Source organism: Neospora caninum, chromosome Ib, assembly GCF_000208865.1.
Source record: "Neospora caninum Liverpool complete genome, chromosome Ib".
NCBI classification, from domain to species: Eukaryota; Apicomplexa; class Conoidasida; order Eucoccidiorida; family Sarcocystidae; genus Neospora; species Neospora caninum.
Genome location: NC_018386.1, coordinates 1,641,651 through 1,666,568, shown reverse-complemented (window position 1 = coordinate 1,666,568; position 24,918 = coordinate 1,641,651). Strand labels below are relative to the sequence as shown.

Genomic DNA, 24,918 nt, shown 5'->3' with positions numbered 1-24,918 from the left:
CGAGAGCCAATCCACACTGTATGTACACCTTGCGTGTCTCGTTTGACGGATCGCGTCCAAAGTGAGGGCGAACGTTTTTCACAGCCCCGCCCGACGCGCATTGCTTCGTGTGCCTCGCCCGGTCCGCCTCTTCAATTGCATGCAGTTTTTATTTGTATGTGTGTATCATAGGTAGCTCTACGCGTGAAATCGGCTACCTGAAGATGCTCAAACGCGAAAAAGTCTGAGGACGCGACAGCGTGTATCGCCTCACCAGCGGCCTTTTTTTGTAGGAGAGAGTCCTGTGTGCATGTGAGCTTCAGTAGCTGTAGATCTTCTTTTCCGTGGAGGTTCTTAGTGTTTTTTCGCGAGGTGTCTGCTGTGCGGCGTTTCCCGCGCTCGGCCGGAGTGCGTCTAACACAAAACGTGAGCAGAAACTTGTGCATGCAGCCAAACGTTTTTTCACTGCCTGGAACCTCCGGACCTTTCGCCTCGGGCTGCGTTTCCTTCGCGACACCGGGGGGGACGCGGCGAACTCTGTGGTTCCTTCTCTCGCCTGATGAAGACGCCTTTGAAGCGGAAGCGGCTCTGAAAAAGCGTGAAAAAGGCCTATAACATCCCAGATATCGTGAAGAAATCCAGATCTTTGCCGCTGAGAGAGCGAGGCCAGTGCAGAGAGAGTCTCTGCGTCGATGTGTGTGCCAGGAAAAAGAAAGAATCGAAACTGAGCGGCTGTGCTTCAGCTCGACTCGAGGCGCGTGCCTGCTTGCTGAGAGAGTACCGCCTCTAACCCCCCCCCCCCCTCCCCCCCCAGGGAGTTAGGCGTCGATGGGGGAGAAGTAGGCCTTGGCGAACCGCGCTGTCGAGCAGTTGTCCCTTTTTACGTGAAAGAGCACAGAGCAGTCAGCGAAGAAGTCTCGCCATTTCGGCGTTTGGACGCTCGGCGACGACAGACGTAGACATCCGCACGCGAAGAGTGTATCGAGGTGGATGTACACCCTGCCAGGGGGAACCGGGGGTGGAGGAGGCAGGGAGTTTCGCGAGAGCGGAAGCGATGCGGGGGTTTCGCGACGGGAGGAACGTCTTCCGCCCGTTGTTTGACGTCAGTTTATCTGCGGGGAGCGCAGCTTCTGGGACCAGACATGGGATTGACAAAACGTGCAAAGAGTCTGTGTCTAGAAAGGTGAAACAAGAGAAGGAACCACTGGAACAGTGGGGGAGACTCGAGAGGACCGGGAAAGTTACAACTGCTGCTGACGATTCTTCTCGACCATCGCTCGCCAGTCCTGCGTCACTTCAATCAAATTCGCATTTCGCGCTGCGCCGCCGCTGAGGAAAATCACAAAAACACTTGCCATACGCATGCATCTGTTTGCATGTTTCAAATACACATCTCTACATCCTTATCCGGATGTATCTATGTCTCCCGGTATCTTTATCCTCTATATACCTTAATCTTTCTATCTATATACCCCCGAGAGGCCAGTACATAAATAAGTATGGATGCAGTCCTGCTGTCAGAGCCCCTGCAAACACCGTGTACCTACACACATAAACGCCAAGAGAACTGGCTATGCCGCATGCATTTCAAGATATCTATGTTTTCTTCCCTGTCTCGCTGTGAGGCACTGTGGACCTTCCTTCTCTATTTTCCTCCGCACCCACACTCCCGACTCCGGCAAAAATCCCAAAAAGAACCAAAAGGGCGGCAGACAGAGACACCCCAAAAGACAACAGGGGCATTCCTGCGCGCACCTTGCGATTTGCCGCTCCTTCCACTCCTCGATCTTCTGCCGTTCTCGCTGTTCTCTCTCAAGTTCCCGTCGCTCTCTCTCCTGAAGACACACAAGCCGCGTTTCGGAAAACCCTCAAGAGGTTTTAACACTCCGTGGTTTTTCGCACCCGAACTCTTGATCTCTCACCGACACAGCTTTATTGATGTGCATGCAACAGTCGCGTGAAATGCACAGAGCTGGTGTATGAGCAGGTTCGCCTGCACCAGCATACGGGGTGCGTCTGGCCTCCTTTTTGAGTCGTCGAAATTAAAAAAACGCAAACGTCCTTCCTCTTTACCTCCGTTTTCTCTTCTTCGCGTGTCCCATGCCCCACGACCCTCAGACCGACCCCTCCCCTCGCCGGGCGTCTTCGGCTTTTTGCTTGTCTTTCTTTTTCGTGGCGTCACGCGGGACAGCCGGCTCTCTGCGAGGCCGCAAAAAATGCAAGCGAAAAACGCACCCTCTCGAGCCGTTCGTCTTCTTCGTCTTCGCGTTCTCGCGTTCGCCTCCACTTGTCGACGAGCTTCATCTTTTTCCGCAAAAGCGGATTCGTCGTCGATGCGAGAGACACGACAGAGGCTGCATGCGCTCTCCCCTTCTTCTCGGCGGTCTGAGCGTGACCGCGAGGTCGACCGACACCGCTGGCGCTCTCGGTTTCAGCGGCGACGGGCGCCTGGCCTTTCAGGTCGTCTTTCGCGCCTCTAGGAGCGCGAGCGCATGCATCCGCGCCTCCAGATTCGCCTGCAGAGGACCCAAAAGCAAAGGGAAACACACTTTCAAACACAGGTATGAGAACACACCTGACTCGCGATTTACTGCAGCCACAAACCGCACAGAATCACTCCCCAAAGGGAAGGGTTTGAATAGTGGAGAGACTCCCCGTTTCCTCGAAAGAGAGGGGTGCGCTCTCTCTCTCTGAGATCCCGAGTGATGCGGCGGCTGCGGCAGGAGGATCGGCGGAAAAACGCCGGCGAGAGACATGTCGACTCGGGCGTCTCCTCGCAAAACGTTTGGAGGATTCGTTTCCCTCGAGGGGGTCTGCCGAGGAGTTTTCGGCGATTGCACTCCAAACTGTTTTCTGCCTTCACAAAAACGCACGCTGCGATCCACAAATCCTACACAGAAGAAGTATTGCAAGGAAGAGAGAGAAAGAGAGACAGAAAAAAAGTGTATGCTGAAGACGAGGAAATGAAGACTGCACACGCCAGAGGCACGGCGATGGGGGAGCGAGAGGGGCGGTGTGGCGGATGCCGTGTGTCTCTGTCGTCTCCGAAAATTCCTTTCCCCTCTCCGAAGAGAGGCGACACGAACCTGCGTCCTGCGACTCCTCCGCCGCAGACAGACTCGGAAACTGACCGCTCTCTCAACGCAAAAAGCGCACTTGAATGCAGTCCCGGAACTCCCCACAGAGGCGAAGCAAGCGCTGCACAGGAACCAGCCTAAGTGGAGAATCAGGCGCTCCTTGTGCGTCCGAAAAACGCTCGGATTTCTTCGATCTTTTGCCCCGCGCCGCCCAAACGCGGCGCGGACGCCCGCGCATCCGAAAGAAGAGACACACACGCGGAGACACAGACACGCGGAGACACCAGAGACGCCGAGGATAGGAAGAGACAGCGACAGGCCGACTGTGGAAAGGGGGAGGGAACAGAGAGCGACGGCGAGAGGGTTCCATTTCTCTGGGAAAAGAAGCTGTTGTCGATGGTTTGTGTGGATCTCAGCGATCGCCGTCTGTGAAAGCATGCAGCACAGAGAGAAGCCGACGCGAAAAAGTGCACTTTTCTGGGCCTTGCGGGACGGGACGAGACGACCCAGAAACTGGCAGCAGACCGTGAGAAAGACGGTCAATGTGGAATTTCGTTCACGGACAAGACACCGCCACGGGGCTGAGTCGGTGAAGGTACCTGCCTCGCCACACCTCACAAAAACTCCGGCGCAGGCTCTATCCAAACAGGAATGCCTCCAACTGCATGCACATATATATATATATATATATATACATACATATATACAAAATCTATCTATCTATCTCTATCTATCTATATCTATCTATCTATATCTATATCTATATCTATATCTATATCTATATCTATATCTATCTATCTATCTATCTATCTATCTATCTATCTATCTATCTATCTATCTATCTATCTATATATTTTTATAAAGAGACACGGACAAAAGTGAATGCATGAGAGCTCAGCAGTGTCATTTGCTAGGCTCTCTTCCGTGTATACATCTGTTTACACAAAACGACAGCACACAGCGAGGACGCGTTCAGCCACCAGGAAAATGCGGGAAGTCCCAAGACGAACGGCAAAAATAACTGAACACTCGCAAGCAAACACGTGCAACCACATATAACTACATATATATGCATATATGCAAGTGCGTATGTATGTAGGTGAATGCACATGCAAAAGAATGTCTGCTTGTGTGGAAGCATACAGAGCAAACACCCAACATCCCCAAGCACACATTTTTACACGTATTTTAAATTGCGGCACCGTTTGCGAGAAATCGGAAAAGGGTGTGGAGTACAGTGTCTCCAAGCTCAGGGTCAGTCTGTTTGTTGTCGTGACAGCGGCGAAAGAAACGAACATCTCATGGAAGGGAAAACTGGAAGTATGAACGCGCCTGCGCGGGAACGCCGCAACAAGACAGCGCGAACGCGACAGAAGATCCGCCTTTCTTTCTACGTTCGGAAGTCGCTGCTTCGAAACGCTACACGCGTTCTTTGCCCGCGCCGTATGGCCAACCAAATGCACACGAAACGTGTCCGAAAGAGGCAAGGCTCGCGTCTCGCTTCTTTCGCTTACCAGTCTTCCCTCGATGAGCAGAGCTTGCACTCGTCGCAAGCAGTCGGTCACTTTCTCTCTCCCGCTACGCGGCTTCTTCTCTGTCTTCGTTTTCCTGTGTTTTTCTTTCTTTCTCTCTCGCTCGCTTTTTCAGCATGGGAAACGAGCGAGAGGAAACGGGAGAGAAAAAACTGGTGGCGCTCTGCCCAGCAAGCCGTCGACGCTCTTTCCCCTTTTTGTGTCGGCATGCTAGTTGTTCTTTCTCTCCTTCCTTTTTCTGTTTCATCTCGCGTTCTCAAGACACGAGAGGGTTTGAACGAGAATTGACACCAGACAAAACAGAGGAGAAACACCCGAAACACGAACAAGAAGACCAAACCAGCCGACCGCGAAACAAGACGAAGGAAGAACCGGAAGAAAACGACAGGCCGCAGTTCGAAGACAGCCTTCCGAAGGTGGAAATCCAGGAGCAAGTCTGTTTCCAGTTTTCACGCCCTCGGCGCGTTCGTCTCCGCGAGAGCGCTCATCGTCATCGGGGCGTCTCTGGCGAGCGGGAGACGCTCGCCGGAGAGGCATCTCGAAAAAACGCGATATCCGCAAACACGCGACCGGACCGCCTTCTCTGCGCGCCGTTTGAGCATGCATAGGGACGTAAAAAGGACACAGGTTTTCTGCAAAATGCGCGTCACAGGCGCCCCGTTTTCGGCAGTTTGCGAGCCTCGAGAGGGGAGAAACGTCTCGCTCTCTCTCGTGTTTTCACTTGTCCTACCTGATAGAGCTTCCGCTGCTCGTCGCTCCCCGGCACGCGCAGGGTCTTCGTGGTTCCCGCGCTCACGTGGCGCACGCTCGCGGCCTCTCTCTTCCCTCTCTCCTTTCTCTTCTCTCTCTCCGTTCTCTTCTCTTTCTCCTTTCTCTCCTTTCTCTTCTTTCTCGCCTCGCTCTTCGCTCTCTGACTCGTCTTCGTCAGGAGGCATCGGCGGAGGCGGCGACGACGGGAGCGGAACTTCGCCGTCTCCCGCGTAGCTGGACGAGCCCCGTGAAATGTGCGTCACAGACCGAGAAGAGAGAGAAGAGACAGAAGAAGGAGCAGAAGAAGAGACAGAAGGAGTAGAAGAAGAGACGGAAGGCCTGACAGGGGAGAAACCGCTTCGCTTAGGGTCGTAGACACTCCGGATGCAGGAGAAAGCAGAGATAGGGCCTGGCGCCGGGGAGCTCGAGCTGCGCGAAGGCTGAGAGCTCGAGACGGAGGAACTTGGTTTCTCCTCCTTCATCGGGGCAACCGCGGGCGAGTAAGGAAACGCTGAAGCCAACTCGGAACTGTTCGACTGGAGCTTTTCGCGCCTCTCTTCCTGCTCGACTTTCGCCTAGAGACAGCCCAGCGAGAACGGGAAGAAAAAGGGAAGAAAACAGACACGAGAAACATACAGCTACGCACGCAAACACCGAACCAGATGAAAAACTCTCACGCAGCTCTTTACACACCTGCAATTGGAGGGAGGAGCGTGTCCAAACACAAGCACCACCAGAAAAAGAAGCGGGAGGCTGCGCCTTTCCTCGGAGGAACATCTCAGAAATCGGTAAAGGACGGCGCCTCGGAGGCGCGAAACGCATGCATCGCCAAAAACGCCCCCCACTTGTCCGCTCTCCCAGGCGCGGCCGAAACGTGAAACACACAAAGAGCCACAAAAGCGGATGAAAGAAACGTGGAAAAAACTACAACACTCCCGCTGCAATTTGAGGAAAGAGACATCTCGATCGATGTGCAATCCTACGAAAGGTGGATGCATCGCCCATCACAAGGGGTAAGCGAAAACGCGAATTGAAACAAGCACACACACATATACCGATATAAGTACATACATATCTATTTGCGTGTATTGTCGATTCTAATATCCGCGCCGATTGATACGCCGCATACTCGCATATGTGCATCTGGACGAAAACCAGAGGGCTCTGCATGCACCAGCTGAGAGACCGTTTTGCGTATGTTGGTGTACAGGCTGTAAACGCACAGGATTCTATGTTGGGGACACGCATTTCCCGGTTTGTGCCGTTCGGAAAGAGAAGAGCACAGCCGTGATCCCGTATTTCGCACGGGAGAGACTGCCCATATGCTCCAGTGTTTACCTTGAGATCTTCTCTGAGAGCTCGAAGCTTCGCGAGGAAGTACGTGGTGTCCAAGGCTCCTGCTTGCCAGTCGAACTGCGAAAGAACAAAAGCGAGACCCGTGATGTCAACACACCGCGTGTCGAAAAAAGGATGCATGCGCCATCAGAAAGACACAGCTTCAATCGCTTCTCTCCTCTGCCTTCATATATCTTCTGGCTTTCTCGCTGCCTGGTTTCAATCGCTTCTCTCCTCTGCCTTCATATATCTTCTGGCTTTCTCGCTGCCTGGCTTCAATCGCTTCTCTCCTCTGCCTTCATATATCTTCTGGCTTTCTCGCTGCCTGCTTCGGCCTCGCTTTCCTCCATTCTCCGAAGCGTTTCTTCCTTCCATGCCTCGCGTAGTGCTCTCATCCGCTTTTCCTCTGTATTTTCCCCTCGTTCCTCTCTTTCCTTTCGTGCTCACTCTCCGCGTTTCGAGAGTTGTCTCTGTGCGCTTCCGCCACGCGGCCTCGGCGGTCGACGTCAGCTTGTGGAGCTCCGCCGCGATCGTCCACAGAAGCGCCTCGACCTGCGGAAAAAAAGACACGGAAACTTGGAGGGAAGAATGAATCAGAAGGAGGAGCGAAAAGAAAGGGAACGAAAACCGAGAAAGAGGCGACAGAGACGAAAGAAGGTACGCCAGCACAGAGAGATCCGGACCCCACGACGGCCGAGGAGAGAACCTCCGAAAGCGCGGGGCGGAGAGATGTGTTCTCTGTCAAAAGACCCACGCTCTTTGACGTTCTCCTTTCCTCTCTCGCCTGTCCCTCACCTGCTTGGCGTCGTGTTTCGTCCGTTTTTTCGTTTCTGTCTCTCGCGCGTCTTCCTTCTCGTGGCAGTATTTGCAGAAGGCGCAAAGACACGTGCAGGAGACAGGCTGGCCGTCTCCGTTTCCCCCACACCGTGCCTTGTCGCTCTCTGTCTCTCTGCGTCCCCGTCCACGTTTGCGTTCTGCCTCGAGTTCCGCCGCTACAATTTCTCCCAGCAAGTCATCCTGTGCCTCGTCTACCGCGTTTTCTCGCTCTCTGTCTGTCCCCCGCCGCTTCTCTCGCTCCGCCTCGTCTTCGGCGCTGTCTTCGCTTTCGGTCCCAGACGCGCCCGAAACGTCGTCGGAGAAGAACTCCTCCTCGCTTCCGGTGTATGTACATCGCCTCCGGAGCCTGCGGCGCCGAAGTCTCTCGCGTTCGTCGTGTTCGTCGACTGCGCGCTCGATGAACGCGATTTGGTTTAGAAATTCTGCGATCTTCTCTTCGGGAGTCTTGAGTTTCTCCGTCGGCGTCGGCAGGTACTTTCCGTCGCTCCCTCTCGAGCGCGACACGCTCTCTTCGCCCTCTGCTCCGGGTGTCTCCGCACCTTTGCAGCTTTGCTCCCGCCCCTCGAGCCCCGCATTCGCGCCGGTGTCGTCCGCGACTGTCCGCTTTGTCCTGGAAATGATTCGCAGGACGGGTGCGCTCGAAGCAGGCTCGGCCTTGACAGGGGCCGTCGTCTCTGCGCCCTCGTCGACAGACTGCGGCGAGCCGCGCGTCTTTGCGACTTCCCGCGGAGCGGAGAGAGAAACCACGTCCTGTCCTCCGCCTGGTCCGGGCGGGGGCAAGTGGAAAGACGCCGCTTCAGAGTCGCTCTCCTCCGCGTACTCGGCGAGAAGACGCGCAGGCTCACACTCGCCTCGCGCGCTCGGTGCCTCCAGAGCTGGAGGTTTGGGTCGTGTACACGACGCCTCCTGTGTCTTTGCATTCCAACAGGAAGGCCTCTTCGTCTTCGGAACCACCCGTGGCTGCCAAACAGAAGAAGAGGGAGATGCGAGAGAAGAAGAGGGAGAAGCGAGAGAAGAAGAGGGAGAAGCGAGAGAAGAAGAGGGAGAAACGAGAGAAGAAGAGGGAGAAGCGAGAGAAGAAGAGGGAGAAGCGAGAGAAGAAGAGGGAGAAACGAGAGAAGAAGAGGGAGAAGCGGGAGGAGACTGAAGGAGGGAGGTTTTCCGACCCTCAGCAGGAGAAGTGGAGCCGTCTGTGCCTCCCTCGCCGCCCCCGTCAGGCTGGTCCGCGTGCTGGTTCTCCAGCGCCGCGATTTCCGACATGAAAGAGGAAAACAAATCTTCCACTGACGACTTCTCGCCCTCCTCCCTCTCGCTGCTTCCCCCGCCCTCAGACGCCTCCCGTCCTTGCGACAGAGAAGGCTTTCTCGGAATCTCTGGCAAGCGAGAAGACGAGGAAGAAGAGAGAGAAGACGAGGAAGAAGAGAGAGACGACGAGGAAGAAGAGAGAGACGACGAGGAAGAGAGAGAAGCTCTGTCTAGATCCTTCTGGGAAGGACTGAGACACTTCTTATCCGGAGAAGGCAGCTGGCCGTCTTCGGCTTGTGGTGTCTTTCCCTTCGTCGCCAGTTTTCCTGCAGATGCAAGCAGCAGAAAAGGACACACGTCTTTCGATCGCCGTTCTGCAAAGACACGAAAGACACAGGCTCTCAGGACGCTTCCATCTCTCTGCGCGTGTAGCCAGCGAGCTAGAAATACTCTAATTAGAGAATCCCAAGAGAGCACCAACAATGACACGACTGAAATGTATACCAGTAAGTATAAATAGACCATTTCCAAATCTATTTTTATAAATAGATAGACCTAAGTATTCCCTACAGATTTCCGCGCGAAAAAAGTTGGAAACACGCTGCTCTCCCCCAGCAGGTCGGTACGAGTCCACACAAACCAGAGTGCAGGCACACAGATATCTAAAACAAGACGTGAAAAAACAAGATTCACAAATGACTGTTCCATTGCCGGAAGGGGAGTGTCTCGCCTCCCGAGGGCGAATGCACCCGAGAGGATTATGAGCCACACACCACAGAGCAGAAGGAGATCAAACGAGGAGACGACGGAGACATACATCTATACACACATATATGGTCAGGCAGATCGGTCGATGGATGTAAATGTGTCTCCTTGTGTGTCTGAAGCAGTGTGAATCGATTATATATATACAGACAAATGCACAGGCGCGAGACTCTACGCGATTGCGAGGCCTCTTTCAAATGTCCTCGTCTCTGTCTCTCGTCAGGCCTTGTACGGCAGCCTGTCTCCGCACGTGAGTCCGCCTCTCTCTCTGTCCAGAGAGAAAACCCATAAAAGCTGAACTTGTATAAATGAATAAAAAACGCAGGTGCATGCGCGTGCCTGGAGAGACTGGAGGGTCTGAAACAGTTTCCTTGCTCACGTTTTTTCAAGAGCGGGGCGGGTAGGCGAGGCGGAGGCGGCATGAGGACGTGGTCAGGCAGCCGATTCGCGCGTGTCTCCGCTTCGCGTTGGACAGTCTCCTTTCCAGAACGTGCTGGCGAAGAGGGAGAGGCCGCATGCGTCGCGTCTCGTTTGTGAGCATTTCCGTCAGGGAACTGTCCTGGAGAGTCAGCCAGGCGAGAGGACGCCCGTTGCGCTCTTTCATCTCGGTTTCTCACAAGTCGCTCTTCTTCCTCCGCTGCATCGTGCAGTCGGTCTTCCCGTGGATCCTGCATCTTTCCTTCGCGTCTCGCCGAGTTTGCATTTTTGCGCCTGCGCATGCGTTTTCGTTGAAAGGGCAGCGCGCCGGACGTGCGAGAGGAGAAGCCGCGAGTCGCGAGGCTCTCTCGGCTGTCTCCGCAGACGCCTGAACGCCCCAGAAGGTCGTCGGTTTTCGCGTGAATATAGGTTGCGTGAAAGAAAAAGAGTTTTGCATCGAAGCGAGAGCAGTAAAGAAGTTGCACAGATCCTACAGCTGGAAGCTCCACAGAGAAGAGAAGAGACCCAGGCGGCGGTCAGCGGAAATCCGCGTTTTGCCCATCTTGCCAAAGAAATGCGCTCAAGAGGCTCCTCGCCTCGTCACTTGCCTCCCTTCCAACGTAAAATATCAGCAAAAAAGGCAGACACACGACGTCAGGCTCTTCTGGAAGAGGAGAACGACAGAAAAAAAAAGAGAAAAAACTGGAGAGAAAGAGAGATAAAACTGGGGAGGGAGAAAGCTGGATATGAAGAGGAGGGGAAGGGAACGACTTGACTCTACAGAATCAGAGAGGTACAAAAAAGAGAGCTCAAAGAAAGGAAGGGTGTGAGATTTCGACGAAAAAAAGAGAGAGAATTCAAAGGAGGAAACGGTTCGAGTTTGGTTTGAGTGAATGCCCCTGCGCGGGTCCGGGAGGATCGAAGAGACACAAGGAGATAGCTCAGAGAGGCGTTCCCGAGAAGACGTTCGTCTTCCAGAGAGACAGGCAACTCTGGAAGCGAGAAGGGAAGAATTTGCGAGGAAAGAAAAGAGAGTCTCGCCAGAAACTGCAGAAACGTGGAGCTGCCGAGAGGATCCCACGAACTGCGGCGCGAGGCCCGCTGGGCGCGGCTGACAAAAAAAATTCACACACACACACACACCCGCAGTTTTGTGTTGTTTTGCGCGTTTTGTCTATAGATTCTTTTTCTCTTTTGCAGTCTCAGAAAGGGGATGCTGCGCGCGAGGATGAATTCTTCGAAAGCGTCGATACGCCAGAAAGCGTCGCGCTGTGCGGTCGCAGACCAACCTTTCTTTTTTAAAAAAGCGCATGCAACGAGCCGGAGACGAGAGAGCGGAAAGACGACCACGGGTGGCGATTGCTCTGAGGTGTGCATAGGGCACGAGACACGGCTTTTCGTCCGGACGCTGTTCTCTCCTGTGTTCTCCCTTCCAATTTCTCTCCGCCAATTTTTCTCTGCCAGAGAAAAGAGAAAAGCCGTTTTCACACGAGGGAAACACGCAGACACACGCTTCATCTCTGGAAACCTCCACGTTTTCTTTTTTTTCTGCTCCCGCCACGCAGGCCAGGTTTCTTGCTGGCCTGGGAGGTGTGAGACACCGTGTCGCACTTTGAAAGCAAGCGAAGGCAGATTGGAGATCCACGTCGGGTCTCTTTTCTCTTTCCAGGCTGTGCACTTTCCTCCTCTTTTTCTCTTGGGTGGAGCGTGCGCGTTTTTCTCTCTGAGTCTCCCTTTTTCGCCGAGATTCGACGAGAGACAGCCAAGACTCGCGCCGCTTCCGTGTGTATGTACACCCGAAGGCACGCTGCGCGGAAGTGCACGCAAACCGCTATTTGGCCTTTTTTTCGAGGCGGAAACTTTGTCAATTTGCGTTTTCCCTCTTCTCTCGCCTGTCGATTCGACACAGACACAGCCTCTCCTGTCACATCCATGCAGTGAAGCGCGTCCTTCCTTCTTTTCCTTCCTTTTCGCCTCGGCTTTCTCTTCCACGTGGACGTGCGTCTCTCTCTGCAGCTGTTTTGCCTAGAGTTTCCACCCCGTCTTTCTCACTGAACGAGAGCGTCTCTGGCCATCAACGACACAAAACGCAGTTTCTGCTCCGAGGGTCTCCAACCGCATACCCCCTCTCTGTTCCACACGCACGCAGCCTTTCCGTTTCTTTCCTTCCCTTTCCCGTTTCGTTGCTTTCCCTTCCTATCCCGTTTCGTTGCTTTCCCTTCCAATCCCGTTTCGTTGCTTTCCCTTCCCTTTCTGCCTGTTTTTCTATTCCTTCTCTTCTCTTCGAAGATGCCGCAACGGCCTTCGTCTCCGCACCATTTGGTGGCCGCTTCGGTGTTCGATTTGAAGGCGGATCGTTCGTGCTCGCCGTCGGAGTCTCGGCGAGTGAGCGGCGACTCTCTGGAGACCTTGGCCTGCGAGAAGGCGATCGGCGAGCGTTTCCTCATTCCCGAAGCGCAAGAAGTTGCTCCGTTGAAGAAGCTGAAACGCGAGTGCCGCCTTGCAGGCGAGGAGAACGAGAGCCTTCCGCAGCGCCTCGTCGCAGTCGCGAGACGGTTCGAAAGCCGCGCAGTTCGAGCTAGAGAACCCGCCGAGGGGGAGAAGGCGAACGGGAAGTCTGAGGAGACTGAAGAGCCAGGCGCGAAGGTGGATGCGAAACCACACTCGCAGTCGCCCGAGGCAGAGGAGCGAGATGAGAACACTCAAGGGGGGAAAGCCCGCCGCGAGACGCGCGAGGTGCGTGCTGAGGGCATCGCGAAGAAGCTTCTAGAGGTCGAGAGTCTCCTCAAAGACGCTCCAAGAGACGCTTCGCCGGTGTTCTGCCAACCGCGACGAGGCGTGTCCGTGATCGCGCCGCCCCCTGATCGCGCCTTTCTTCGCGGGGAAACAACGCCGCACCGCGAGGTGCGAAAGCGCGGAAGTGTCGAGGCCGAGAGCCCCGTCCGCGTGTCGTCGCCGACCAGCACGCCCCGCCTCGAGAAACAACGGATGTCGAAAGAAGAAAAGGAACGAGAGAGACAAGAAAGAGAAGAAGAAAGGGAAGGAGGAGAGGCAGAAGAGAGAGAGAGAGAAGAAAGCGATGGGAGAGAAGAAGATTCAGAGACGTCACACGACGAAGAAGAAGGTCTAGGGGCATTGAATCGGCGAAGGACGACTCTGTCTCGCGTCGGATAGATCTGCAGGCCTTGCAGTTTCACAGAACAAAGAGGCAGAGAGAAAAAAAGGCACAGGAAAGTCGAGGGCAGGCTGAGAACAGAAGGCGCGTTTCGGGCGGCCATCTCTTTGCAGCGAAATGACCCTCTGAGCTGAAATGTTCGGGGTGCAAAGAGACAGATCTCTCGACTTTCGCCCGCCTGCACAAGACGCAAAAATCGTGAGGTTTGCGCGTCTGTCTGCTGCATAACTGGAGGCGGGGAGAAAGAAATTTAGGTCTGTATACTGAGAGAGAGATTCACGGGTGCACGTTGGAGGTTCGTTGCCGCATGCACCGTTTTTTTTTGGAACAAAACGTCGTCGCGGACACCGGACGAGCTTACATATCCTGCCTGTGTTAATGGATATGTCTGCATGCATATATATCTGTATATATCTATATATATCTATATCTATACGTCTGTATATATATAGCTGTATATATCTATATATCTGTATATATATATATATATATGCATAGCTGTGGGAGAACGATTGTCACGTGTAGAAAGGGCACTAAAACTGTGTCGTGTGGGTATGTGAAAAAGGGGGTTTTTTTGGCAGGGAACAAATCATCTGTCTCCCGAGGATTTTCATTTATATCCTTCCGTTGAACCGCATGCCACCGGATCACCTTGATTGCGCATGCATCAATATATATATATATATATGTATATATTTATATGAACACAAAGATTTTCATCAACACGTAAATTTTTACGCGCGCGTGGCAAAAGACGAGTCTGGATCTAAGCGGAGAGTGATTTGAGAGTGGGCGTCTCACTTTTGCTGAATCATGCTGGAATGCTGTAAACGCATGTATATCTATCCGTGTATATCCGTGTTTGTATCGACATATATATATATATATATATATATATATATATATATATGGATGAAGCGAACGTTATAGATCTCCATACACAGGGCGGGGGATTCGAGGGGAGGTCTTCCTGCAACTGTTTTCTTGGGACAGGATTCTTTTCTTTCTCTCGTTGTGGCGATTCCTTTTTTGTGGGGCGAAATCCGATGTCTTTTGGAAGTTTCGAAACGTAGTCGAGCCTTTCCTCGCCTTTCTTCCCTCTGAGAATCTCTGAGGCGGCAGAGGGTCGAAACGTGGAAAGAGGACCCTTGCATAAATCGCTTTTTCACGAAGACGCAGCCGAGTGTGTCCGGGGGAAGTTGGAGAGAAATGTGCTGAGCGTCTACTAAGTCAGAGGTCGTCTCGCAAGTGCTGTTCTCTGTGGGAAGTCGTGGGGGAGGCTGTGAACGTATCCAAATGGTCAACAAGATTCAATTCTCTAAAGCGAGTTGAATTATCCCTATGAATCTATAGGTATGTGTATGTATATGCGTACCTGTAGATATAAATCTATGTATGTGACTGTGTGGCGGCGAGGGTATAAGGCTATTCGGAGAGGCTTTGGGGTCTTTGGTCTTTTGATCGATTGAGGGTGTTTTTCGCGCGTTTTTCCGAATTTCTGAAGCTTCAATTGCTGTGCCGACTCCTGCGGCAACTCGCCGATTCGGAAGGTGTCTCCTGAGAATTCTAGGGCGACTTAGTAAACAACAGGCACGAGAAAGCCTCGAGAGAATCTGGAGACTCTTTGCTGATGTAAGCGCATGCATCGCACACACGAAACTTCTTTTCGGTTGTGCCTTTCGTTTCCCCGACTCGACAGAAAAACGAAATCAAGAGCCTTCGAAAACTTAGAGTAGGAGACGCAAACGACCCCGGATAAAACGAAAATTCCATCAACATACATCCACACAAAAGCATTATACAGATAGAGATGTCTGTACATACAGACGTACATTTGCATAGATATGCATATTGTTTGTATATCAGCATACATATATACACACCTGTCGAGAGGGACAGAGAGTTTAAATATCTATCCATCTATATATATATATATATATATACATCCATACATACATAGTGTATATATATTGGCTTACATGCATATGTATAACTATGTAAACACACATATATATGCGGATGTAGGTGTTGTATAGGAGTGCAATCTGAACGAGAAAGAGGGCCGTGCGTGCCGAGCGAATCTGGCGTTTTGGAATGTGCGTTTTCCCCGAAAAGGCGGGGAAATTGTGGAGGCGAGAAGAAGGCTGCTGTCTCTCGGGAGAGTGTCTCCTCGTTTTTTGTGTCTCGGGTGCTCTGGCCTTCTGCGGTTTCAGAAGATCGCGTTCATTCTTGACAGAAGTTCTTTCAAACACAGACACGGCTCGCATGTCACAAGCTGTTCCCGAGAGGCAGAGCGCACCGCTTGCGCTGCAACTAAGGAAACACCTTTTCGAGAGTTGCGAGTAAGAAAGACGGGCGAAAAGAAGAGAGGAAGGAAACGAGCAGGACAAAAAGGAAAGCGAGGATCAAGAGGAGGGACAGAAGCCTGGATTTGTTGCCTGCGGTTGAAAGAGGTAGATCCAGTGCCGACAGTGCTCGCGGTTCTCAAAAAGTAAAGGAGCATTCTTCGTGGTTAAACGAATTCCTCGACTTTCGCCAGCGTCTCTCTCAGAAGCCTGCCTTTGCAGACGAGGGCACTGAAACGCACAGGCTCCGTGTCTACGGAGACCGCGAGAAGAGAAAAACGCCAGACGAAGACGAGGACGGAAATCGACGAAAATGACGGCTCACCGGTACGCCTTCGCCGGACAGTCGCGCGCAATGTGGCCCATCTGAAAACACAAAAAACGTTTTCTCGTTGCATCCTTTGCTGAGTTCATTTCTGCTCCGCACATGCACACAGAAACTACCCAATATGCTCCGGAGCGAAGAAACAGGAGAAAGCGAAGAGCGAGGGAAAAGACAAAAGAGAAAGAAAACGAATAGAGGGAAAGACGAAAGGAGAGGAGAGCATATGTAGAAAAAAACTTACTTTCCCACAAACGTAGCAGTTTTTATCGGCAAACCTCTGAGACTGTTGCTCCATTCGCGCCGCTGCTTTGCTGAGTGAATTCACAAAAACGGTCGAAAAAGAGTCTCTAAAGGTCCAGATCCTCTTTCTTTTCAACTGTCCTCCCCAGCTGAGACGGCGCTCTTCCGTCAGCTGACGCTCGAAGAGAGTCCGACTCCTAGAAGCTCCAAACACAGATAGAGAAAAGGAGAACAAAAGAGAAAAGGACAGAGAAGGAGAGAGAGAAGGAGAACGAGAGAGAGAAAGAGAGAGAAGGAGAGAGAGAAGGAGAGAGAGAAGGAGAACGAGTGAGAGAAGGAGAACGAGAGGGAGAAAGAGAGAACAAGAGACAGAGAAAGCGACCCAGAGAACAAGACACATGACGAGAGAGCCCGCAGGCGATCTTTGTATCGCTAATTTCTTCTCCTTTTCCCCCTTCTTTCCCATCTTTTTACTTGCTGGCAATGATGTCATGATATTTTCCCGCTCGCTGGCGCCTGAACATCTCAAAAGGATCATCGCTGGGCGGCGGCTGTCGCTGCTCCATCCTCTCCTCGACTTCGGCCGCCGCTCCCAGGCCGAGGCGCGCTCCGCGCAAACCTGAAAAGAAGTTCAATCGTGCCTCCTTTCCCGCATTTGCCTCTCGAAAACCGGATGAAAAAAACACGACGCATGCACTGCCCGACACAGGTCTGCACGTCTGCACGTGCTCACAACATCAAAACACCCAAAACAGGCGCGCATGCGCTGCGAGAGAGAAAATCGGCCTGGCTGCCAGGCATGCAGTCCCACTGCGTACCAGGGTGCCCCGCGAAGGAGCCGTCGTCTCCAACTCCCATTTCCGAGTTAACCCACGAAGCAGGTTTGTCGAACGCGGGCCCGCCGCGTTTGACCTCGCGCATCCGACGTTCGCGGTCTCTGCAGGAAAACGAAAACGATCTCTCTGCAAAAACGCGCTCGTCTCAACCCAAACGGAGAAAAAGACATACACCCACGTGCATGCAGACTGGGACGGAAATGAAGACCTGCGATCCTGCTTCCTTACCTACATATATATATGTATATGTATATATATGCAAATTATATGCATGTGTACCGATATATATATATATATATACATATATATATGAATATATATATGAATACATAAGGTGAATGTAAACAGAAAGAACAGATCGACGGAGAGAAGGCTCTGGCACGTATTTTTTCCGGAGGCGCAACAAAGGAGAGGAGCGACGCGGACAGGTCCAGGTTGTGTCGCTGGCCCGCACGTTCACATCGTTTGTAATTTGCCTGCTGAAGCAAAAAGGGTCGAGAGGATGATGCCCCCAGTCTTCCCCTCCATATGCACACGAAAAGATAGAGAGTTCTCTATTTTGTCTCTTGTTCCATCTCTCAAATTCCCCTTTTTCTTGCTCCATCTTTCTCTCCCTCTCGCTCTTACTCTTTAGCTCGCTCTCCTTTTTCCTCCGTTCCTCTGTCTTTGATACACTTTTTGCTTACCTTTCTCTGATGCGGTTGTCGAGGCACGCAGACGGGGAAGGATCTCGCGAGTTGCTTCGCGACCCGCTGCGCTTTCGCCTCCGGCGCGGCGAATCGCTGGACGATCGACTTCCGGAGCGAGATTTCCTTCCGTTCTCTCGCGACCGATCTCGCGATCCCCGAGAATTCGAACGTGAACGCCGATCTCTGACAAGAAACGCATGCACTCAAGCCTTTGCTTCTCTTCACACGCGGCCTAATATATATATATATATATATGTATATATATATGTATATATATGTATATATATATATATATATATATGGACATAAATACACATATGCATATTGCGTGCATGTACAGAGGGGGGTATGTACGTAAAGATACACGAACATATATGCAGAGATGCACTGACACACATTTGCTTTGCATTTATGTCTCCACACATTCCAACGTGCATGTATATATATATATATGCAGCGCTTTATGGATGTGTATAAAAGAATGCATGGGTGTGTCCGTAGCTGTGCGCGGGTCATGTCACGACCAGAACATATTTCTCAAGCCGCTCTTCAGACCCCGGCCTCCTGGTCTGTTTGATGCTTGCGACGCGTGTGAAGAGAGAGAGAAAAAGAGGGGACGAGGACACGGAGTGGAACGGCGTAGAGGTGCATGCAATGTTTCTTGTCGTTGCTCCCGGGTGTCATGCGAGTCACGAAACACAAGACCCGATCCAGGCTGAGGAACTCCACGCAAAGGAAAACGCGAATAAAGAATTCCTCACGATTGTCGATTCAGCTTCTCCTCGATTTCCTCCAGGTCTTCGTAGAAATCGCGAATTCTGTCTAGCATGTAGTCCGACGGAGGCTCGAGAGCTGAAAAAAGAAACAGACTCTCGCGCCGCCTCAAAAGTGCAGAGAAAAGGATGTGTAGATACAGGCGAAGACGGACGGGCAAATAAAAAGGAGCGAAGGACCGCTACAGAGTACAGGTACAGAAGCATTCAGAGAGGGACATGGCCACGAGCAATGAGAGTGACAGATAGAGATAGAGCGATGCACAGAGAGAGATACACCTTCACAGAGAGAGACACAAATTGGGGGGGGGGGGGGGGGAGCAATAGGAAAAATAACGCAGGTCGAGTGTGAAGCGCTCGACGTGGCTACGACACGTTGAGGGTCATGCAAAAACATGGCACATGGGAAAGAGAAAGCCAGAACGCGCGTAGCGACGCAACGCCGCCTCACACCTATACAAATATACATCAACAAAAGTATATCTGCATGCATATACATATATACATGTATATATATATATATATATACAGGTATCAAATATGCATATTTATGTGTAGTTTTGTTCGGTACAAGCCCCTACGTTGCGGGGACCGGGTGAGGTTTCTTTGAGAGCTCTTTGTAGGCACGCATGTAAGTACACCTTGGGTATCTTTCCATGTGAAGAGAGACGCCCGTTTGCGCGAAAAGAAATATGAAGGTGGCGAGGTGTTTGAAGACTCACGTGGCAGCTGCTGAGGCGTCGTCAGCGGGTCAAGTGCGCGATAAGGCACGAAGGCAGTTTGCATGTTCTTCGCCTAAAAAAAAATGAGGACAAACCTCTCAGCAGATCTACGCAGACGCGTGCGTCCCGTCCTCTCAAACACCCATTTGCATCGGCCACATAATAAATAAAGACCAACGAATGAGGGAAAAAAAACGTGGCAAATGCTAGTGATGCACGCATACATACATTCACATTTACATACTAACACGCACACACCAACACATCAACACATACAGAGATATCGATGCAGATACATAGACAGATATAAATACAGATGCATACAGATTCAGACATATATATATATAGGAGCGTACTCGTTTGCTCATGCTGCGTAGCATCGTTGCCATCATGCCGACTGGGACGCTCTCGGGGGTGTTTCCCATTTCGTCAGGTCTTCTGTCGAACCCGCCGTGAATGCGCGAGTGGTTCCCTGGGCGAGGCGGCGGCGGCGGCGGAATCTGACCGGGGGAAAGGTTTTCTCCCATCGGCCCTCCTGGAAAAAAAGTTGGGAAAAAGGGAACAAAGGGGATGGATATGTGGCAGCGTTGCGAACAAAGGAAAGGGGAAGGAGAAGCGGAACGCGAAAAAAAGTGCGAAAACAGAGGCGGAAGCAAATCTGGGACGGACGGCACGGTGGAAAGAAGGATCCTTTTTGGGGTGAGGCAGAGCCGCTTTGAAGCACACGAAAAGTGCGCACAACGACAGAGGGAGAAAGGCAGAGAGAAAGGGAAGCACGGAAATCAACGAAGAAGTTAAAAGAGGAAAGGGGATCGAGGCGCAGAGCGTTTCGCCTGGACGCACAGGTGCGAGCACTGGACCGGCATGTCGCGTGCATGTGCCCGACCAAGCGACGCCTTCATTCCGTTTCGACAGAAAAACCTACCCGGATACCCAGGCGAGACACTTGGTTTCATGAACGGGTGTCGCCCCTGCAAGGTGCGCAACAGACAAATTCCAAAAACGCATGCACTGGTCGACACGGATGCACAGGGGCGTGCAGATCTACCTACGCATATCGGTCCGTCTGCCTGAATATGCACATGCTCTAACTTGTATGTATATGGATGTAAATATGTGTATCTCTATATACCCATATATGCATGTATATATGAGGTAGAGACCGGCACAAAAAAGAATGTCTCCGGGATTTTCGTGGACTTGTCGAGGGGGAAATTACCTGCGAGGCAGCGTCTGGGAAGCCGCCGGGGGAGACACGTAGGTCGAAGGCGGCTCTGCGAGAGAAGACAAACAGACACGAGAGCCTGCGATCTCCGCAGAGACCAGAAACCTCCTGCGTTTCCGCGGACTTGCGAGCGAGACAGAGAGGGAAGAAAGAGGCGAGAGAAGCAGCGACATCCATCTGTCTGTACACCGGAGCAGCGGCTGAGTGTGGGTGTATGTACACCGCGCGACGCACTGTGGATCGCCATCCCCATTGGGGTTCAGGTATTTTCCGACGTCGGGGGAAGACATGAGGAAGTTCATTTCTTCTTGTTCGTCTTCGTCGATGATCCCGCGCTTTACCCAAAGGCTCAAGATCTTCTCAACCTGCAAAGTGTCGCGAAAAAACAGGCGAGACGCAGAAGAAATCGACGCGAAGCGACGCATCGAGCACACACAGAGAGAGACACGCAAGAGACTCAGACACCGCCGAGCCGACGAAAAGACAGCGACAAAGAACGGCACACACCCAAGCAACGCCCACATGCTCAAAAAGTTCGTCGACAGAAAAAGAAAGAGAACGACACTCTTACACACACAGAAGAGAGAAACATATGTACACATATGCATATATTTATATGCGTACGTGGTGCATGCGTGATTACAAAGGAGGATCTCGACACATCGCTGTCTACAGAGGCAAAGGGAAGCAAGACACACGCGTTTACATCTGGCCACACACATCTCTCGACGAGGTCGAACCAGGTGAGATGGTTTTTGCATGCACTCCCTCTGGGGACCCCAGCAATCCGCGTGAGAGGAACGGAAACTCCCCGCCGCCGTCTGCGCAGCGACCGCTCGAGACACACAGACGGAAATCGCCGAAAGGCGGGAATCATCGAAATCAACCGAGCGCCAGGTGGAAATCCCTCGTGGATCGAGGGGTTTGTGGAATCGAGAAAACCTGGTAAAAGCTCTCACCTTCTCAGCCGAGCTCGGGTCTCGCGCAGCTGCCTGATATGCGTCGCGGAGCATCCAAACCAAGTAGGGCTTGAACGCGGTGAGCAAAACACTCGCTGGTTTGTGGATCGACTCGTTCTGCACATTCAAAGAGATCCGCCCAGAAAGTCGATGAAGCGCAAGTATTCAGGTGACTGATAACGTCCTTCTTTTCGTTCAAAGAGACGCTTTGTTCGATGTACACTGCAAAGTGTGCTGGATAGCAAAAGGTGCATCGCGATTTCCGCAACCCCGTCCTCTTCACAGAGACTCCCACAGACATGCAGGCCTTCCCGCTCTTGTTCGACGTCTCCCTCTTTCGCGCCGACGCTCCACGCCAACCGCCCTTAAGAGATGTCCTCGCTCAGGTGACCTCGTCCACACTTCGCAGCCGCTATCCCCAGCTCGCTTCACACACCGCTGTCGACCGGGTCTTAAGCATGTATTTACTCAGCGATTTACAGATCTCTAGACACATGCAATAAACACCACAAATGGTATTCAAATGCATACACATACATATATACATATATACATATATATGTATATATGTATATGTCTGTCTATGTATAGGCGTATGAACGAGTGTACATATCCTCGGCAGTGTGAGACTTCACTTCGCTTCCTCACCTGCACGACGTCGTGGACGAGATAGAGAACGTTCAGCTTGTGGAGGAAACTGGAGAGGACCGTTTGTTTCTTTTTCAGCGCACACGCGAGACTGTTTGCAGCGTCTTCACTCGCCCCGCCGTTCACTTCGATCCAGTGCCGACCGTTGCGGATCGCCGTCGACGTTGCTTGCTTCTCCAGAGACAGCACGACGTCTGCAGAGAGGAAAGAAAACGGCCACAACTTGCGCAAACACGCATGCGCTACCAAGACGTGTTCACGACTCACTGCTCTCCACAGGACTACCTATATGCGCATATATATATATATATATATATATATGCACGTGCGCTCTCTGAAAAATTCATTTCCAAATACACATGTGTACAGGTGTCTACTATATGTAGATGCAGGCATATATATATATATATATATCAAGACAAGAGTGTAGACAGAGAAGTTTTTGTGTGTGCAAAACGAAGCGGTGACGAGAGAAAAGAAAGCTGTAGGCCTGCGCCGTTTCACAGCGTTAGCAGAGGGGTGCTTGGCGGCTCTCTCCTTTCCGAGTTTCCCCGGTTTTCCTGAAAGAAAGCGACTCCTCACCATTCAACTCCTTCGACAGAGCTTCAGGCAACGCGGCACGTTCCGGCGGCTCTGCAGAAAGAAAAATCCAGAAAAGCCGCGTGATTACACGACGGGAGGGAAACCCACCGAGGAGTCTTCAGAGACAGAACTAGAAACCGATCGAGACGGCTGTGTATCTCGTCGAGAGTATCTCAACACAAATACCTGCGTGCATAAATATGCATGCGCGTGTGGGGGTAGGAAACGTGTTTCCGAGGCAGAAACTGTAGGAGCGAAGCAAGAGAGGACGAGATAGGAAATGATAGTGCGGAAAAGGAGGGAACGGAAGAAACCAGGAGACAGAACGAAGAGGCAACGCGCCACAGAGCGAGACCAGCCGTCGACTGTGCGTACCTTGGTACTGCATAATGAGAGAGTCGATATCGAACTCCCTCGTCAACTCGTTGGTGTCTCCTGTCTCTTCTCCTCCCTGCAAGGAAAGAAAGAGCGTACGCGCCTTCGATGGCGAACAGAAAGGGGACCAGGGCGGGCGACTAAAAAAGAGGCAGGAAGAGACAAAAGGTCAGCGACGGCGAGCACGCACAAGCTCTACATGCAGCACACTAAACGGGAGAAGAAAGCGGAAAGTGCTTTCGGCTTCGTACCGTGTTCAGCGCGCTGCCATACGGCACTGCAGGAGAGCTGCCCATCCCACCCTGGTCGGCTGCGGCCGCCTGTTCAGTTGGATCGAGGCCTTGTTGGAGACACGCGATGGCGAAGCGAAAGTAATCGTAGCCTTCTCCACCGTTGATGAAGGCGAAGCGCGGATCCGCGCCGTCGCGCTGCCGAACGAGCGATTCCATTTCCGGATTGCGGCAGCAATATTCTGCGCGAAAAAAAGAGAAAAGGGACTACACAAACCCAAGAGAAGTCACAAGACGCCGAGGAGCAGACGAAGGGCGGCACAGGCGACGCAAATGCCAAAAACGCGGAGAAATGAGTCCTGCCCCGAGGGTTCAGGATATAGGGATGAAGGAGAAACACGAGGACGGCGCCAGCCGAGATCCTCCTCGTCTTGGTTCTTTGTCTCACTCGACGCAGCTGCTGACGCGATGTGCCTTTATAGCGTCGTCGCTCGCGGCCTTTCCAACAAAACTCGCCGGACGCAGTTATGGACACGGAAAGAACACGCATTCCCCGTTCGCCGGGCGCGCGCACGCCGCGATAAACCAGCATCGAGGCCGCGGTTCTTCAAGGTGAGCCTCCCCGTTTCGAAAAAACAGCCTTACCTGCAATGGTGTGGATGCGCTTGACAAGCTCGGGATCGGCGGGAGGGCGGACTGGCGCCACTCCATACCCGGCCGATTGGTCGTACCCAGCCTGGCCTTGGTAAGATCCCTGCTGAGAATAATAGTTGCTCCCCATCGAACTGCCATCCCTGTAACTCGCACTGGGCGGGCTATACACAATCGGCGTCGGCGGGGCCGCGTACTGTTGATTGTAGTCCATGCCGCCCTGCGCACCGTAGTACCCGCCTCCAGGCGACGCAGCGTATCCGGAACCCCCTGGCGCGGCCTGCTGGCTGTAGCCTTGAGAGAAATCTCTTCCCTGCTGCTGGTAAGGACTCGCTGAGTGAGCATACCCCGTCTGGGTCGGCGTCTGCATGTAGTCGCCGCCAGCTTGCGAGTACATTCCGTGCGCCTGGCCAAAACCGGACTGCTGGCCGTAGCTCTGCTGTACGTACTGCCCAGCGTTGCCGCTAGCTCCCATGCTGTATCCTGGATTTCCTCCTGGGGGAGTCTGCTGCATTCCAGCGCCGTACGGCGACGGCCCACCTGACCACATGGTGGGTTCGGCGGAGGGAGATGCAGAGGCAACAGGCGTGAAACAGAAAGGGACCCGAGAAGGGCCGGGCGAGGCACGACACGCGTCGGGCCTAGAGAGAAATGACGGGAAAATAGCTCTGTTGCGTCTTTTTCTCGCGCGCCCGCGACCAGGGACCACGGAGATTCGTCTGTCCGGAAACCCCCCTGCGAGGCCGCCCCCGGGCCACGAGAGGCCGATCCTGGTCTTGAAAGATGTGGAAAGCTAGATGCACGAGGCGAGAGAAAAAAGGAACCAATGCGATACCAGCGGAGAGCCGGGAGTGGCCCGCTACACCCAATGCATGCGACGGACAGCAGAAAAGGGGCAGAACATCTGGAGGGTGGCGGTCGTCCGTAGAAGGAAATGAAGGAAACGCCTCTGTCGGCCTCACCGGGGGATCTAAGGACGCAACGAAAAAGCCAAAGCACTCGCTCCAGGAGCGGGATAGACCGGATTATTAGGAAAAGGAGATTTTATGACCCATCGATGTTCCGCCGGCGGCACATGCAGCCGCTCCCCGCTTTTTCGCGCCTGGATCGCTTGGCCAACAGCGTTTCCACAGGGCGCACCACTGCTGGTCTATATCCGAATCACGATCGCGTGTGGCCCGTCCACCAGAGATTACGGGGCCCACG

At 52.7% G+C, this 24,918-nt stretch overlaps 3 protein-coding genes across 3 annotated transcripts; 1 reads left to right on the top strand and 2 right to left on the bottom strand.

Annotated features, from left to right (window-relative positions):
• Window positions 1-1,220: 1,220 nt before the first annotated feature.
• NCLIV_004370 (conserved hypothetical protein) lies at window positions 1,221-10,239 on the bottom strand (the record flags this gene model as incomplete). The annotated part of the gene is made up of 8 exons (XM_003879939.1): window positions 1,221-1,308; window positions 1,735-1,814; window positions 2,215-2,495; window positions 5,319-5,913; window positions 6,677-6,751; window positions 7,121-7,225; window positions 7,469-9,081; window positions 9,900-10,239. 8 exons carry the CDS (start codon window positions 10,237-10,239, stop codon window positions 1,221-1,223), a joined length of 3,177 nt encoding a protein of 1,058 aa, XP_003879988.1.
• A 1,987-nt stretch (window positions 10,240-12,226) lies between these two features.
• Window positions 12,227-13,111, top strand: NCLIV_004360 (conserved hypothetical protein; the record flags this gene model as incomplete). The annotated part of the gene is made up of 1 exon (XM_003879938.1): window positions 12,227-13,111. One exon carries the CDS (start codon window positions 12,227-12,229, stop codon window positions 13,109-13,111), a length of 885 nt encoding a protein of 294 aa, XP_003879987.1.
• Window positions 13,112-14,678: 1,567 nt separating this feature from the next.
• NCLIV_004350 (calcium homeostasis endoplasmic reticulum protein, related) lies at window positions 14,679-24,262 on the bottom strand (the record flags this gene model as incomplete). The annotated part of the gene is made up of 17 exons (XM_003879937.1): window positions 14,679-14,739; window positions 15,783-15,823; window positions 16,024-16,093; window positions 16,497-16,641; window positions 16,841-16,959; window positions 18,309-18,399; window positions 19,043-19,115; window positions 19,399-19,577; window positions 19,968-20,013; window positions 20,262-20,316; window positions 20,502-20,632; window positions 21,227-21,343; window positions 21,875-22,068; window positions 22,457-22,507; window positions 22,832-22,907; window positions 23,083-23,303; window positions 23,707-24,262. The coding sequence occupies 17 exons, from the start codon at window positions 24,260-24,262 to the stop codon at window positions 14,679-14,681; spliced, it is 2,226 nt and encodes a 741-aa protein (XP_003879986.1).
• Window positions 24,263-24,918: the final 656 nt, after the last annotated feature.